General features: G+C 45.4%; 1 protein-coding gene across 3 annotated transcripts in view; it reads right to left on the reverse strand.

The window, feature by feature from the left end:
* Window positions 1-3,707: 3,707 nt before the first annotated feature.
* The window catches only part of rgs11 (regulator of G protein signaling 11), a 196,172-nt gene continuing 181,834 nt past the window's right edge, over window positions 3,708-18,045 (reverse strand). For 2 of the 3 annotated variants that reach the window (XM_072481296.1, XM_072481295.1), the window contains 4 exons: window positions 16,598-16,680; window positions 15,739-15,871; window positions 14,145-14,314; window positions 3,708-4,091 (listed from right to left, as the gene is read on the reverse strand). In XM_072481296.1, the coding sequence (XP_072337397.1) occupies window positions 3,962-4,091; window positions 14,145-14,314; window positions 15,739-15,871; window positions 16,598-16,680 (516 nt within the window). In that variant the 3' untranslated portion in view covers window positions 3,708-3,961. The remainder of the gene's footprint in view (window positions 4,092-14,144; window positions 14,315-15,738; window positions 15,872-16,597; window positions 16,681-18,045) is intronic. The other variant, XM_072481297.1, reaches the window with a different exon arrangement.

Here is an 18,045-nt window from a genome sequence, read left to right on the forward strand (position 1 = left end):
CCTCAGTCCGTGTCCAACTTTTCAGCCTGAATAAAGGTCCACGCCTCCTCCGGTGTCTCAAAGTAATGGTGCCGGTCCTTAAACGTGACCCACAGTCGCGCCGGCTGCAGCATCCCGAATTTCACCCCCTTTCGATGCAGAACCGCCTTAGCCCGATTGTACCCGGCCCTCTTCTTGGCCACCTCCGCACTCCAGTCCTGGTATATACGGACCTCTGCATTCTCCCACCTGCTGCTCCGCTCCTTTTTTGCCCATCTTAGGACACACTCCCTGTCCACCAAGCGGTAGAACCACACCAATACCGCCCGCGGCGACTCGTTAGACTTGGGCCTCCTCGCCAGGACTGGGTGGGCCTCATTCAGCACCATGGGCCTCAGGAAGGCACCCGCGCCCATCAACGTGTTCAGCAAAGTGACCACATATGCTCCAGCATCCGACCCCTCCACTCCCTCTGGGAGACCCAGAATCCGCAGATTCTTCCTCCTCGACCAATTCTCCATGTCCTCGAACTTCTCCTGCCATTTCTTATGCAGCGCCTCGTGCGCCTCCACCTTCACTGCCAGGCCTAATATCTCGTCCTCATTCTCCAAGGCCTTCTGCCGCACCTCCCGGATCGCCGCCCCTTGGGCCTTCTGGGTCTCGACCAGCTTGTTGATCGAAGCCTTCATCGGCTCCAGCAGTTCTGCTTTCAATTCCGTGAAGCAGCGCTTTTAATATCATAGAATTTACAGTGCAGAAGGAGGCCATTCGGCCCATCGAGTCTGCACCGGCTCTTGGAAAGAGCACCCTACCAAGGTCAACACCTCCACCCTATCCCCATAACCCAGTAATCCCACCCAACACTAAGGGCAATTTTGGACACTAAGGGCAATTTATCATGGCCAATCCACCTAACCTGCACACCTTTGGACTGTGGGAGGAAACCAGAGCACCCGGAGGAAACCCACGCACACACGGGGAGGATGTGCAGACTCCTCACAGACAGTGACCCAAGCCGGAATCAAACCTGGGACCCTGGAGCTGTGAAGCAATTGTGCTATCCGCAATGCTACCGTGCTGCCCTTGAGAAACTCCTGCTGCTCTTGCGCCCACGCTGCCTGGTCTCCACCCGCCGTCATCTTGGCTTTCCTCCCTTGCACTTTTCGCTGCACCAGAATTACTTTTTTCACCGCTCCACTCCTGGTCCAATCCATACAGTGCCGGGGAAATCGTACTGTCACCTTCCCACACTGGGAACCGTCGACCAAATGCCGCTGGGGCCCCTCAAAAGAGGCCAAAAGTCAGTTTCTGGCGGGAGCTGCTGAACGTGCGACTTAGCTCAGCATAGCCGCAACCGGAAGTGCAACTTGGCCATTTGAAATATTACTTTTAGTTTACCTGCCGGTCTGTTAAAGGCACTTAAAGGCTGAATTTTGATTTGCTGGAGTGCTTTGACACTCCTGATCTAGAACAGGGAATATGTCTGTAAGGTGCAACCTTAAGTAAATCAAGATAAAAAACATTGGAAATATAAGGAAAACAACTCAGGTTTAACAGGTAGACAGGTCCTGAAGGCACCATCACTGTGGGCTCCTGTAGAGACATTTCCAGTGGATTGCAGATTCCAGGTTCAAGTGTTAATGGGTTCCTTGGAACTTGCTATGCTGTTACAGCCAGCAATAATATCTCAGCATTCATCGCGATTGGGGGTGAAATATCTGGGCACATGCAACCACCTCTGGTGGGTTTGATCTGTCAGTGTGACTGGTACAATGACAGACTTTGACTGCAAGTAATGATTTTGTACGACGGCATCAAGCTGTTTCTTGACTAGTCAGTGGGACAGCTCTCCCAACTTTGATGCTAGTCCCCAAATTCTGGTGAGGAGGACCTTGCAGTGTCAACTGAGCCAGATGTATCGTTGTCATATATGGTGCTTGGGGTGATGTTGGGAGGTCAGTTCCAATTTATTCTTGTTGGACTGTTTTGTGGTGGTTTGATACAACGGAGTATCTTTTCAGGTCATTTCAGGTAAGTCATTGCTGTGGAGTAACATATGGAGGACAGCTTGCCAATTATAGTCTTACAGCCTCAGTTGATATTTCAATGTCAATTGGTAACTTCTTTCTAATATTCCTGGACTGCCTTATTTGACCATGCTTAATATTTTGATGCAACAAAATAGATTGAAGATTTCCTTTGATATATACACATTTTAATTTATTACAGCACTCCTAAGCAGGTTTTTGGTTTTTTATCAATATTACCGGCAGGACAAAAAAGGTGAGCAGCAGTACATTTGATATCATGAAATCAGTGAAGATGGGATGGGGTATAAAATGACCTGTCGATTGTCAATCGCCCATTTTGTGCTACCAAGATCAGTTCCATGTCCCAGGATTTTTATAGATATTGTGTGAATCACCTTATATGATTCAGTCTCTTATTTTTGTGATAAAATACAAAATGACAGCCTTGGTTATGATTACTGATTATGGAAGAACCGGTAGTATTCAGGATAGCAGCACGTATTAACTGGACACAACATTGCTCCAAACCTTTTACTTGTACAAACTAAAAAGAGAATGCAGATTATTTCATTGTCAGCAACATAAACAAGAGTAAACATTGATGTAATGTGGGTTATTGGAGTAAATGACCATAGACCACTTACAAACTGCCTTAGTGAACAAATATGCAGTTTCAGCAATTAATCTGGGGCAGATAAACTAAATTCACTTGAAGCAGAAATGTTTCAAGCGAATACCTACTTTTGTTCTTTTGTACTTAAAGAAAGTCAGAATTCAACTTGCTGTGATTTACTCAGTCTATCAGTATTCTAATTTGAGAACAAGGCATCTTTCTAAATCTAAACCCAATTTCTTAGCCCCATAATGAGGGCGGGATTTCAATCAATGGAGTTAATAGCGTTGTTATCTCATAGAATTAAAGAATCTCTACAGTGCAGAAGGAGGCCATTCAGCCCATTGGGTCTCCTCCACCCAATCCCCATAATCCAACCTACCCTTTTTGGACACTAAGGGGCAATTTGGCATGGCCAATTTACCATCTAACCTGCACATCTTTGGGCTGCTCATCTGTCCAAAGTGCCAGCATGGCTTTGTTGGTAACGCTGTCCTCGGAATCAGAAGGTTGCTGGATTAAAACCTCACAGCTGGATTAGAGCCTGCAACTGAGACACTTTTCACGCAATGCTGACACATTGGTGTATTGATGGAAGTACTGTAATTTGGATCTGCACCTCGAGACGACATTTCAAGAAGAGCAGGAATCTCTCCCAATGTTCTGGCTAACATTCCAACAGCTAACTATTAAATGGTCATCGCTGATGCAGTCGACCACATAACAGAGACTGCACCTTGTGTAATTGGCTGCAAGTGCTTTCGAACCTCCCAAGGAAATGCTAAGATGCTCGATAAAGGCAAATGTGATCTCCTTTCTTTCGACAAACTATCAGTAGGATAACTTAAATCCCTAAATTGAACATGTTACTTGGGAAACAGTCCACTTACTGCAAATCTGATTGAAAGGGGCACATGTATGATTTAGTTACACCAAGAACATCTCGTCACCCCTTCGCGGTTTTTGTTCCTGATATGAAGATTAAAGGGATTTGAGACTTATTTGAATGTAACTATTTTTTGATATTGAGAGCCAAACACAGTAAAGCAGGTGAATGTTAAATAAAGGATAAAAGTACATTTCAGTTCTTTAGTTGACAATTTGTTTATACCAAACTTTCATAAATTAAACAAATAACTGTGTAACTGTAAGACAAGGAAAGTAATTAAGTGCATATACATCCAATATTTCAATTATTTGATATAAAATTATTAAAACGATTGAATTATTAAGGGCAACGTTGAAGCTATGTGAAACATGCTCTAAAGTAAAACTATAAAGTGCATTTTTTTAAATATAAAGGCACTTCACAATCAAAAGAAAAGTCTAGGCTTTGTTTCTAACATCTTGTTGTCCATCCAAACTCATCCTCCTCAGCTTCAGCCTCCTTGTTCTCTGAAATCTTTGTATCTTCTACGTTCGTGTAATCTTGAGTTTCCAGAGAGACTTCATCTGTGTTCAGAGGGAGACTAGGAAAAGCAGTGACAGAACGTTATTATCAAGCATTTTAATCACCTGCATTAGAGACCTGCATTTGGTGATTAAATGTCACCAGCTGATGTTAAGAAAATTGCATCTTTTGCTCCTTTTTAATCAATATTTTCCAACTGTAGAAAATATAGTTTGTATTGAATGTCCAGCAAATGGCTCTCTTGCCCAAAAATCTATGTTGCATGTCAGATGCTGCATAGCTATGTCCAGATAACTCTGTTGCATATTACCTTGTGACAGCATTTCTCGTGCTTTGTGGTCTTATTAGTTCAAGAACACATCAGGCCCCACCACCTCTACTGAGGCCAGAAACCTGTCCCTGCTGTGAATTCACCATAAACGTGCCCCGGTGAAACCATACAATTTACACTAATCAGCCCAAAATACAGGCTCCATCTCAAGAATCACCGACTCCTTTGCCACTTTTGCCTATATGTTTTCATAAGTATCCAAAATCTACCCCAGCCTTCTATCAGCCTTGAACCCCATCCTCAGCCTTGAACCATGTTTACGTTGTCAAAGGAAACATTGAACTTCAAATACATCACTTGAGATTTATTCCTTGATTGGATTAGATGTTTATCCAGGCCATTGTAGGGACATTAGTCCATGCATAGCATGGAAGCATTGAGTATTGCCAAACAGTCTTGTGGAAAATGTCAAGCTAAATGTTGCAGTGTTTATGTCCAGCAACCTGCTAATGAGCCAGCTAACCAATACCTTAACCAAATGCTCATCCAAACATGGATAATGACCACAAAAATCTAAGTTTAAGGAGCTTGTTTTCTTCCTAGCCATTTAGATATATAACATGTAGCTTTAGGGCTCAATTATTCACCCCCGCCCGGACTGTATTTAAAATAGAATTGCTGGCTGGCATGTTGGTTTCCCAGCCCACTTCAGACCATTTTGATGGAGACGGAAAGGGGTGGGTGGGTGGCAGGTGTGTCCACCTGCAACGACTGGGAAGCCAACTTGGCTTGTTCAGGGTCTCAAGGCCAACTGAAGGTGGCCTCCCAGTGGCAGACCACAAGGCCAGCACTCCAGCAAGGCTTAGAGACCCGAGTTCCTGCCTGCATTCTACAGCAGATATTGGCAGTCCTGCAGACACTCGTGGCCTGGCTGTGAAACCAATTTTAGGTTTCCCAAATTTGGAAATACCGCCTCTATATTGAAGCACCTTGTTCTCCCTCACTTACCTGTCAACACAGCCTGCTGCAGCTTTCAAACTGGAAGGCTTCTGACTGATCCCCCCATTTTGAGAACCTGCACCCCGCCCTTAATTGGACAGTGACTCTACCCTCTGATTGGCCACTCTGGAGAAAATCACATTGAATGACCGTTTCCCCACACATTGCTGACTGTGCTGATATCAATAATGGCAGAGTTCAGAAGCCTGCACGAAAATTCCTGACCTTGGAGACTGCAGATAAACGTTAAATCCAAGTTCTTCTTAACTTACAAGTATGTCAAACTGTGGATAAAAACATTTTGTGGTGTTTCAATTCAGCAATTATCCAAACAGTGAGATAATAAAGTAAACTACAGGCTGTAAACTCTGAACAGAACCTCTTTGATATCTACATGTAAATCCCACATTATGCGTTGATGCAAGTTTGTTCAAACCATTTTTCAATATTTGATGATTTTGATGAGGATTGTTTCTTCTGCACACTGATCAGTAGGAGATAGATTTGTACATTATTAACCTATAACCATATGGCTTCTACTCCCTGGCAGACCTCTTGGTGCACTGAATGAGTGGTTAGCAGAAAGGAAATACCTGGAACAGATGGCACAGAAGTTTGTAAAGTAGCGTTACATAATACGTAGGCCCGTCAGCCGCTTTCACAACATCACCTATTACCTCTTTTGAAAGTGCAACTACAAACACAGAGATTGCCCAATGACCTCAATGTGGCCATTGTTAGGCAGCAGTGTCATAACTTGCACCTGCACAGGACTTATGGGGTCACGACAATCGTATTTCCCCTGTCCATAAGACCATTAGACATAGGAGCAGAATTAGGCCACTCGGCCCATCGAGTCTACTCCGCCATTCAATCATGGCTGATATGTTTCTCATCCCCATTCTCCTGCCTTCTCCCCATAACCCCATAGAACCTATCTATCTCTGTCTTCAAGTCACAGTGATTTGGCCTCTACAGCCTTCTGCGGCAAAGGGTTCCACAGATTCGCCACCCTCTGGCTGAAGAAATTCCTGCTCAACTCTGTTTTAAAAGATTGTCACCTCAGTCGGAGGCTGTGCCCTCGGGTTCTAATTTCTCCTACTCGTGGAAACGTCCTCCCCACGTCCACTCTATCTAGGCCACTCAGTATTCTGTAAGTTTCAATGAGATCCTCCCTCATCCTTCTTAACTCCAGCGAGTACAGACCCAGAGTCCTCAACCGCTCCTTATATGGGGCATCATTCTCCGACCCCCCGCCGGGTTGGAGAATCGCCGGGGGCTGCCGTAAATCTCGCCCCCGCCGGTTGCCGAAGTCTCCGGCACCGGATATTCGGCGGGGGCGGGAATCGGGCCGCGCCGGTTGGCGGGCCCCTCCCGCTGGATTCTCCGGCCCGGATGGGCCGAAGTCCCGCCGATAAATTGCCTGTCCTGCCGGCGTGGATTAAACCACCTTTTGAACGGCGGGACAAGGCGGCGTGGGCGGGCTCCGGGGTCCTGGGGGGGGGGCGCGCGGGGCGATCTGGCCCCGGGGGGTGCCCCCACGGTGGCCTGGCCCGCGATCGGGGCCCACCGATCCACGGGCGGGCCTGTGCCGTGGGGGCACTCTTTCCCTTCTGCCTCCACCACGGTCTCCACCATGGCGGAGGCGGAAGCGACTCCCTCCACTGCGCATGCGTGGGAAACTGTCAGCAGCCGCTGACGCTCCCGCGCATGCGCCGCCCCGAGATGTCATTTCCGCACCAGCTGGCGGGGCAACAAAGGCTGTTTCCGCCAGCTGGCGGGGCGGAAATTCCTCCGGCGTCGGCCTAGCCCCTCAATGTTGGGGCTCGGCCACCAAAGATGCGGAGCATTCCGCACCTTTGGGGCGGCGCGATGCCCGTCTGATTGGCGCCGTTTTGGGCGCCAGTCGGCAGACATCGCACCGTTTGGGGAGAATTTCGCCCCGTGTCTTCATAAAATGCAGTCACCCATCTCACTTAATTCTCCCACTATCAAAACACTTAGGAGCACACAGTTAGGAACTACACATGCACATACAGTCAAAAAGAGAGAAAACTTGGGTAAAATCCACTGAGTATACACCGGGGCAGTGAGATCTAGATGTTGTTTGACTATTGCACTGAACACTTGCAAAAATGTCTTAATGTGTTTTTTTTTTGAATGAGACTGTCTTGTCATTCTGGCTGAACGTCTGCTTGCCTGAGCAGATGTATCATCTGGCTCGTCTTCTGCAATTAGTTGGTATTTTTGGTAGCCTTTTTAATAGCAAGACTTCTGTGTGGGCCGATATCAATTCAAACACAGCTGGTTACAGTAATCTTGGGCACCCATGGCTGTATTTTCCCTAATCACTCCAGATCTAAACCTTCTTTCCCAATTTCTAAATGGGGTTGGTCGACTGCAGCATGCATCTCATTAAAATACTCTTTCCCGCTTTACCCATGGATTTTTCAAAGGGGTAAACAACCCTGGGCTGCAATAAGTAGGTCACAAGCAGCTGTTCATCCGCTGACGCTTCAAAGAATGATTGAACTTTTGACTGCTGAAAAATGAATAAATGTATCATCTCAACTGTATTAACATATGTAATTCAATACCATTGGTACAAGACCAGCTGCATACTGTGTATTCACTGCTCAGGAGGCTGCCTCCCCTCAATGCTGGGGAGGACCAGGCATACACTGGGTGATTGCTTTGTGGGACACCTGTATCTAGCCTGTGAGCATGCCACCCTGCGAGCATGCCCCCCCCCCCCCCCCAAGCTTCCGGTTTGCCTGCCATTTTAATTCTCTGCCCCATAGCTACTCTGTTCCTGGTCTCTGACACTGATCTAAACTCAACGTGAGCTTGGGAAACAGCACCTCATCTTGCAGTTAAACACTTTCCAACCTTCTGAACTCAAACATTTGAGTTCAACAATTTCAGATCATCGCCTCTACCTCTATTTTTTTCCAGACGGCAGCTGTTGGTTTCCGATTTTGTTACTCCCCGTTACACTTTCTCTGCAGCCATCCTTTGTTTCTTTACTTGTCCCATATAATCTTCCATTTGCCCGACACCATCACCCCTTTCTTCATTTTCATCTCTCCTATCTTCCACCCAACACAGATCTTTCCTCCTTCTCTCTTTCCCAGTCCCCCCCCCCCCCTCCCCCCCCCCCCCCCCCACTGTCCTTCCTTAAAACCGGTTACAACCCTTCCCCCCCCCCCCCCCCCCCGTTCTGACAAAACTTTGGGCTGAATCATAGAGCCGCTGCAGTGGCCCCCATCCACTGGTCGGAGAGCTGGTGGCAAGCTCGTCATTTCCGGAAGCCCTGATGAGATTTGGTCCCAATTAGGCACTTACCTGCCTGACTGCCATCAGGGTTCCTGGGGTCTTCAGGATGAGAGCTGCCAGCAAAGCAGAGGCCAGCAGTGTATCAAACCCAGCAGTACTACCAGGAGCAGTGGCCACTCCTGGTGCTGCAGAAGGCCTGGAACAAGCAGCTGCTATAGGGGCCCTTGAAGAATGGGACAGCCTCACTGAGGCCAGTCAGACAGGCTCTAGTGAGGTGTAGGGGGATTGGCGGGTCTACAGCGGAGGCAGCTCTTGCTACTGGTGGGGCCTTTTATTGGGCACAGGGTTCCCTTCAGCCCACAGGTGGGCCCTCAGGGTGTACCTAGAGGCCTGCTTATGTGAGGTTAACCCCCCTGCCCACCAGCTAAAGAATAACACCGTTGGTGGAATGAGACCCTGAAGTGGCCCTTAATTTGCCACTCAAAGGCCTCAACTGGCCTCGGTGTAGGAAGTCCAAACTTGATTTCCCTCATCCTGATTTAGTCATGGGGAGTCGGGATGGCAACAGGCTCTCCACCCCACCCCTTCCCACCTGATTAAATAGCACCCCTACCACCTCCGGCATGCTCCGGCCCTTTCATTCTGTTTCTCTCTCCACAGCTGCTACCTGGTCTGCTGAATGTTTTTTACTCAGCTCTATAGATTGCATTGTTGTATTCGAATGCAGTTTGAAATGCATTTAAAATAACCAATCTTGATTTCCATCAATTCTGACATTTTGCTGGAAATATAATGGGAAGGCTTTGCTATTTATATACCAATCGGACAACAACTTCCAATGAGGACACGTGGAGCAGATAAACATGAAAATCAGGAAGTTCTAGTTACTCTGCTCTGTAAAAATCATTGGGGGAATAAAACATTTTAATTAAATTACTCACAGCCAAATCCACACAAATTGTGTGCTGTACACCATGGCAGTGATTCTTCCAGGCTCTTCCAGGATTAATGCTAGCTCGTTGAATCGGGTGTGAGACCCAAAATGGGATTCTTGCTGCGTATCAACCTGTCGTGTATCACCTGGCCTGCTCAACCTAGCGAGGTCAGTTTCGCGCCCAGAAACAACAGGAACCTGATCAGAACTCATTAGCATCCATTTCAATCTTATTAGCGAGATTGAAGTGAAATGCTGCAGTCTCCCGGGATGCTCATGCCTTCCCAGCTGGAAGGCCCGCAGGCGCGAATCACTACTGGACCCTAAAAGTGGAGACCAGGCATCGGGAACATCAGTGGGGAGCAAGGGGGTAAGTACCCTCTCTACACTTACCTTCAGGGTGTCAAGCCGGTCCTTCAGGCGAGGTGGGGATCAGGGGGGGCTTGGGTTGGAGGGGCTCAGGTTGAGGGTCTTTCCCAAGATAGGGGTTGTGTGACAAGTCTTCCCTCTGTAGCCTTGAAAACCTTTAAACACTCTCTCAGCATGTCAATTTCAATGATGTCAGATGAAGTCTTCCCTTTGATGTATTGGAAACCTTTGAAGCTCTTTTTTCACATTCAGTTTCATTCTCCTTTAACCTTTTCAAGCCTCTGGGTTTGCTGAGAAGCCTAAAAGCATTGAATTGCACTCAATTTATGGATTGACAGGTCCAGACTATTTCAAAGGAGAGATTAGCTTTGTTTGTTTTTGTAGCTCTTTACAGCCAATTGCTTTTTCCAAGATTCTTTCTTGACAGGTCCAGGCTATTTCAAAGGAGGACTAGCTTTGTTTGTTTTTATAGCTCTTTACGGTCCATTAATTCTGAAGAGCTTCCTCTTTTGAGCAACTGTTGATGTTAAATGCAGTTTTATTATGGAGGCTTTATCTTTGTCCTAAAGACCAGAGGCACGATTTAGTGGACTCGAGTTAAAGTCCGCTGAAAGGCATGTTTAGTGGGGTGTTTCTCGGCACTTAAAGTGCTGAAACAAACCCCGTTAGTTAATGGCACTTTGCCATTTTACTAGCCTCGTTGAGGACCACCCAGTCAAGGCCACTCTTCAAGTAATTTCTTCCACTTGTGAGCTGAGCTCGCCAATGCAGGAAGACAACTCGCTAATGGAGCCACCATTTTTAAAGGCAGCTCCAATCTTACGATCATCCTCAGCAACCACGGCCTCAGGACCCCCTACTTCACCCAACTTACCCCTTCCGAGCCCTCCCTGACCCCACCTCTGATGGCAAAGGCCCCCACCCCCCCCCCCCCCTTCCTGACAACTGGCATAGGCAACCTGGCACTGCCAGCAGAAGCCCAGCGCGATACACATTTTTTGCCCAACGACAGATTTAACGGGCTGTTGCAAATCCCACCGCCAGCTAGCAGAGTCGGAGGATCCTACCCTTATATTTTTTAATGTAAGAGCATTTGTCAAAATCAATCTTGGCGCAATCCACTTTAGCAGTTTGCAACATGGTTGTGAGGAAAACGATAGCAAGTCACATTGCTTCAGTGGTTGCTGCAGGAGAGCAACAAGATTACTTATCTTTGTTATCGGCATTCCAGTCTCTTATCTCTAACCAAATATTAATCAAGTTTTCATTCGTGACGTTGTTGATCAACATAGCATTTTCCTTACTTTAGCAGGAAGTTTATTTCATGTAACCACTACTGCGATGGAACTTTGCATTACTTTGCCCTAATAGTTATATGGCAGTTTGAACCTTGCATCATTAGTAAATGACGTTGCATTAATGGCAAATAAGTGCTTGAAGAACAACATTGACTCACCTCTATAGTGTCTCACTTCCTGTAGGAATCAGTGGTTGAAAATGTATTTTTGGGTTTACAGGCATATATATTAATAGTGCTATTATTATCTATATAGTGATAACTGTCCTTGAGTGTGATTGCTAAGCCTGATTCAGTACTAAAAGTTTCCTGAATTCTTCCAAAATTGAACGGCAAGAAAAAGGTAACTCCTGGAAACCGGGATGCAAATATCCCACAAAGTACAGAGAAAGTCCATGAAGGCCATATTTAAAAAAAAAATTTAGAGTACCCAATTTTTTTTTTTTCCAGTTAAGGGCAATTTAGCGTGGCCAATCCACCTACCCTGCAAGCTTTGGGTTGTGGGGGTGAGACCCACGGAAACACGGGGAGAATGTGCGAACTCCACACGGACCCGGGGCTGGGATTGAACCCGGGTGCTCAGTGCCATGAAGCAGCAATGCTAACCACTGTGCCACCGTGCCGCCATGTTTTTGAATATTGTGGAGAGGTTTATCATAGTTAGAATTTACAGTACAGAAGGAGGCCATTCGGCCAATCGAGTCTGCACCGGCTCCTAGAAAGAGCACCCTACCCAAGGTCCACACCTCCACCCTATCCCCATAACCCAGTAACCCCACCCAACACTAAGGGCAATTTTGGACACTTAAGGGCAATTTTAGCATGGCCAATCCACCTAACCTGCACATCTTTGGACTGTGGGAGGAAACCGGAGCACCCGGAGGAAACCCACACACACACGGGGAGGATGTGCAGACTCCGCTCAGACAGTGACCCAAGCTGGAATCGAACCTGGGACCCTGGAGCTGTGAAGCAATTGTGCTATCCACAATGCTACCGTGCTGCCCCTCTGGAGCTGAATATTCTGAATGCTTCCATTTATTCTCCATGCCGGATTCCTGAATCAGAACGGGTCTGAACCGTTTTCAGAGTTTTATCATTCCAGTAGCGTTAAATTAAATTTTCGATTGTTTGAACAATCAGATGTAGCAAGACCAGAATTTACTGTAAAGGGAGTAGTGGTGAGGCTTATTGGCCTCACCGTTATTTATGTGCAAATCTGACAGCAAATTCGGGCAAGCGTGGATATACAGTTAAATGCAAAAAATCAAGAAGTTGCTGTCCAAGATGTGCTGCTCCTCTGAACTCCGTGAAAATGGTTACTCACTATCTGGCTCCTCATTCAAATATATTGAATGGTGTGGAATTACTGCCAAACAGACTTTAAAGTTCACTTTTATAGATGTGGGAGTCTCGTTCCTTCATTTTTAAAATGTTGTTGAGAGAATTTTTTAAAAAAAATGCTACATCGTTTACTTTCTCTTTCCATCTCTTTTTTTCTCTCTCTCTGAATTAAATTTTTCATTCTGGCTCTCCACGTTGCTTTCTGTACCCTTTTGAAATTGAACTCATTTTGCGACCTTAACAGTTCCTGATTCAGACTCCGTGCTAGGTATTCACAATTCTTCAGTGAGATTGGTTTCGGAAACACACAGTTGTCTTCCCTGTTTTCACAGGCCTTGTGGACCATTTTGACCTCAGAGTCATGGATGTTTACTGCACGGAAACAGGCCCATCGGCCCAGCTGGTCCATGCCGTCCAGTTTCTATCACTAAGATCTCCCACGAATATAAGCTTACAGTGGAGAAGCTATGTGAGGGGAAGTCTACTGAACAGCTACTGACTTCTACAGTAAATGCTTGTCTACGATGTATGATGAATTTCTTACTGAAATATGCAGTTTTGAATTTCAGCTATTCTTTTTATTTTAAATGTTTTTAAAATCCTACTGTTAATGTGTGAGAGTATCTATTATATATAAATATATATGTATAAACACATACATGCATATTAGTGTATGTAACCAAAAATTGTGCAAAGCTATTAGAAGCAAACACTTTGTGCTTTTTATAATTTATTCATGGGCTGTGTCTAGCTGGGCCAGCATTTATTGCCCATCCCCAAGGACTATTTTTTTAAAGAGTCAACCACATTGCTGTGGATCTGGTGTCGCACGTAGGCCAGAGCCGGTAAACATTTCCTTCCATAAAGGACATTAGTGAACGAGATGGGTTTTTACCACAATCGGCAATGGTTTCATGGTCATCATTAAACTTCTAATTCCAGATTTTTGTTGAATTAAAATTACACCACTTGCTGTGGTGGGATTTGAACCCCGGTGCCCGGAGCATTACCCTGGGTCTCTGGATTACTAGTCCAATGACAATGCCACTATGCCACCGCCTCCCCCCAACTTAATGTTCCAAATTAAGGAGCCTTTTCGAAGGAAGGAATAAGGCATCTTGTTCTTTACTAAGAGTAAAAGTTATAAGGTAATAGAATATTGTCTTGATCGCACAAAGTACATTCTTGGGCTTAAGTAACAATTTACTAACGCTATTGTTATTGATTCTAGAATTCTTGCCAAATGCAATCACTACACCTAGTGGTAGTATATATTTAGTGAACAACTTTATTTTGAAATCCCCATGCCAACTATTTTCTAAGCTGGTGAATACCTGGTGTTTGTCAAAATACCAAAAATAATGTATCCTGATAGTTTACTGTTTAGATTAACAGTGACACTTCCTCAGCTCTTGCGCACCACCGGTGTTTATACAGTATATTCCATTTGCCGCATGTACGATTGTAAAGAAAATGACTTACTTTATCAGGTCTTGGGAATGCCAATGGTTCTACTCTTGTATTAACTAGTGAAGGAGGTTTGAATTTAGAAGAACCAAAACACAACACAGTAATATTCTTATCGCATGCTGACAATGGAACTGAGGAACAAACAGAGAACCTCTTAGGGTCCGTGCAGCTACAGGAAGGGGAAGTTGCAGCAGGAAGGATTCCAGGGCAAAATGAGGGAAGGCTGGATTGGGACCAAGAAGGTGCATCCTCGGAATGAATTGGGATATTTGGTCCAGTGAACACTCCTAGGTTTGCCATAGGGTGGGAGAATCGACATAGCTGTAGGGATAAAAAAGGAAAAGTATTTTGAGGTATGGCAAGGTAATAAGAAGCTACTGTAACTACTAAATGATACCTACTAATGGATAGAAAAACCTTCTTTGCACTTTACATGCATATGTCTGGTTATAATGCAATAATTAGCAAAATATAGTTTTTGGAAAAAGCATTCTACATTTAAAAAAAAAAAGTTGGTTCTGCAGTGAAGGTGTCATGCAGATATAAATTTGTGATTTTATAAATGAGAAAAAAAACACCAAGCTGTGATAAAGTATATTTATTTCAGTAAACACTTTATATGAGGATTAATACTGTGAAAACACAAAATATTTACTATGACAACTATAGCTTAGAACACAAATATGGTTTTGTTACACTAATGTCTTGTGCATATTGCCTTAAGATGAATAGGAGACATCAAGGATCATTTAACCAGGTTTTGAACTGGTAAGTAGGGCGTCAATAAATTGTAGGACAATTAACAGTGATGGATCTTTCCAGTCTGAAGCTGTCAAGGTGGGAAAGTCAGTGTATTGAGAGTTCTGGATAGTTTCCTCAATATCAGTGGGTTATGCCGTTGTGCGTGTAAAACATAAAATATATACTGCTGGTTAGTTTTTGTTTTATTCTTTCTCTTATGAGTTTCCATCCGGAATGTACCACCCCAACGAAAAGACCAGACTGGGACCATTTTTCATCCGCCTCTAATTGTAATTTATATCTGGTGTCAGGTGGAATATGACCGCTACAACAGGTGGCTGACTCTCGAATTTCTTTCCTCCATGTGAAAACCTTTCCCCAAATTTTGCAGCCGAGACTCAGATCTCACACACATGAGGACCTATCATCAACCCACATCCTCCTACTCACAAAGGCCCCGCCTTCTCAATCTTGCCCGTCGCCTGAGGTGTGGTGACCCTCAGCATAAATCACCACCAGTCAGCTCTCTCCCTCAAAGGGGCCTCTGGGACTATGGCGACTTTCCACTTCCACTCCTTGGCAAATGTTACACATCCATCTATAACATGCAGATTTTAATCTTGTGCACCTTAAGTGGAACTTAATGGTCAGGTAATGTTAGTGATAGGTTATTTAATACTTAAAAATGGATTTTAATACTGTCAAACATATTCTATAATGGCGGGCAGCTGAAAGCAGATTTGAGGGATACAGCAATCTACAAATTTTCCCTAAATTCTTGGGTTATTATTTAGTTCAGTTGGATTTCTGCAAGGAATCAAATTTTCACTTCTCAGAATAAAAGGTGACGTGTTCAAAAGTTGACGCATTCAAAGTTGTGATGTAAAGACAGCAATAAAATGTTTCATTGTCTATACATGATTCCATGCAAAGTGTGGGTGTGTAAAATTAGGACAGGGTAAAGGGGTGCTACTGCTGTTAATATGCTGTGTTTAGTTTTGAACCTGTGAAACCGTCATGTCCTTTCCTTTCCCGTCACCATCCTTTGGGTAAAACATCTGTGCAGAGCCTGGGTTGGCGTGACGATGCCACCTCATGAATGGAACCATACTAGACAAAAACGGATGCAAAAATGACCTTTTTAAAACAAAAGACCGTGGATGGAGATGTTAAACATGTCATGGTGCATTTTTCACTTTGGTAATCAGTAACTGACAAGATTTTACTGAAAGTTTTGCATCTAGTTTTAAAATAATGCATGCAATCACATTTGTCAGACTTCGATTATGAGACCATAAAGTCTAATTTTGCGGGAAGAACTGTACATGATATGAGAATGTATTTGCCCCAAAGAGCAATTTCTTAAGCTAATTAACATTTTAAATTCCCTTTTCACTACTCTAACCAAAATGTTGTTTTATCCCCAGATATAAAAATTATTTTGTGCAGGCAGACATTTTTGGCGGGATTCTCCATTTTTGGCGGGATTCTCCATTTTTGGCGGGATTCTCCATTTTTGACAGGATTCGCCTGCAGCGCACCCACACCCTCTGGCTTCCCGACGCCGTGACTTGGCCACAATGGGGGTACCCCCCCTCCCATTGGCCAGCTGCCGGAACGGAGGATCCCGTTTCCGTCGGGGGCGAGCCGCGCCGAAAAACAGGGCTGGCGGGATGGAGAATCCTGCCCTTTGTTTTTGAAAAACTATAGGATTACAGAGCGTATTAACATATCAAGATATAATATAATGTTATTCATCTGAAGGTTGACGGAAACTCAAGCAAAGCAGCTTACTGATGTCACCTTCAATGGATCGACATTTTACCCCAAAGTAATTTCCAGATGATGCATATGCTAACATACCTTTTCTTGGTTTCCGGAGGAACAATGGATCTTGCTAAAATACTCTTGTACATATCTGACTTTAAGTAACGTGGATAAGAGTCCTGAAGTAACAATATAAACAGGGAATCAGTATAATTTCAGGGAGTTAGTAACATTCACAAGCACCTTTTCCTTCAGTAGCAAGCAGTCAAGCCATTCCCTCTTTAATATTAAACTCCTGATTTTTTTGAAGGATGGTTATACCTAGATTGATACAGTGGATTTGTTGCTTTATGTTTTAATTGCGAGATAGAAAATGGCCTTAAAGGATAGCTGGATCCTAATTGAGGCTGCACGATTTTGTCATTTACAACATGAATGTTTCCTTTACTAGGAATTGAAGGATGCTGGTGGTATGGCGCCGGTTTTCGGGCGGGGTCGGGGTTTACACCAAGCTGGTTGGGGGCCGTTGGCAGCGGCCCCCCCTGGCAATTCTCCGAGCCCCGATGGGCCGAGCGGCCGTTATTTCCTGGTCAGTCCCGCCAGCGTGAAATGGACATGGTCCATCACGGTGGGACCCGGCTTGTTGGCCGGCTGGGTGAGTCCTCGGGGGGGCACGGGGGATCCGGCCCCGGGGGGCGGGGGGGGGGGGGGGGCACGGTGGCCTGGCCCGCGATTGGGGCCCACCGATCTGCGGGCGGGCTTGTGCCGTGGAGGCACTCTTTCCTTCCGCGCCGCCCTCTGTAGGGCTCCGCCATGGCCGGCGCAGAGAAGAACTTCCCTGTGCATGCGCAGGAAACACGCCGGCCGGTCTGCACATGCATCAATCGCGATGGCCCTTTGCCGCCGGTTGGCGCGGCGCCAACCCCTCCGGCGCCAGCCTAGCCCCTGGAGGTGCGGAGGATTCCACACCTTTCGATCGGCTCGACGCCGGAGTGGTTCGCGCCGCTCTTGGCGCCGGCGCGGGGCCATCCGGCCAGTTGCGGGAGAACCCCGCCCCTGATTTTTCAAACTTTAACACCTCTCCCCAAACCTGTCCCAAAACAGGTTGAAATTTCCTGGTAGAGCCAGGATCTTGGTCAAGTACAGTATTTTGTTAGCTTGAAATAAACTGTCAAAATGCCAATCATTTTATAGTATTCTCTTTTGTTTAATTTATGTAAAATTAAATATTGCTGCAGGCTTCATCTGTCTCTTCCCGCTGTGTACCACCAACCTAGTTAACCACTGGGGTTAAAGAGCTCAGTGGGTGTACTATAATGTTTAGTGTGATGTGAGCTAGACAAAGCTTGGCGTCCAGAAGTGTGGGACTGATCTGCACATGCCGAGGTGTCGTTCCCTTTTTATCCTGTTAACATAGCGCATCTTCAAATGGTGATGGCTGCTCAGCATCTCACAGAGATATTCTGGAGAATTAACAATCAAAATTAACAGTTCCCTGAAATCATTCCAGTTTTTAAATCAAAGTAAGTTAGTTTTTGTTTGCA

The sequence above is a fragment of the Scyliorhinus torazame genome, chromosome 17 (assembly GCF_047496885.1).
Source record: "Scyliorhinus torazame isolate Kashiwa2021f chromosome 17, sScyTor2.1, whole genome shotgun sequence".
In the NCBI taxonomy this organism is placed as follows: Eukaryota; Metazoa; Chordata; class Chondrichthyes; order Carcharhiniformes; family Scyliorhinidae; genus Scyliorhinus; species Scyliorhinus torazame.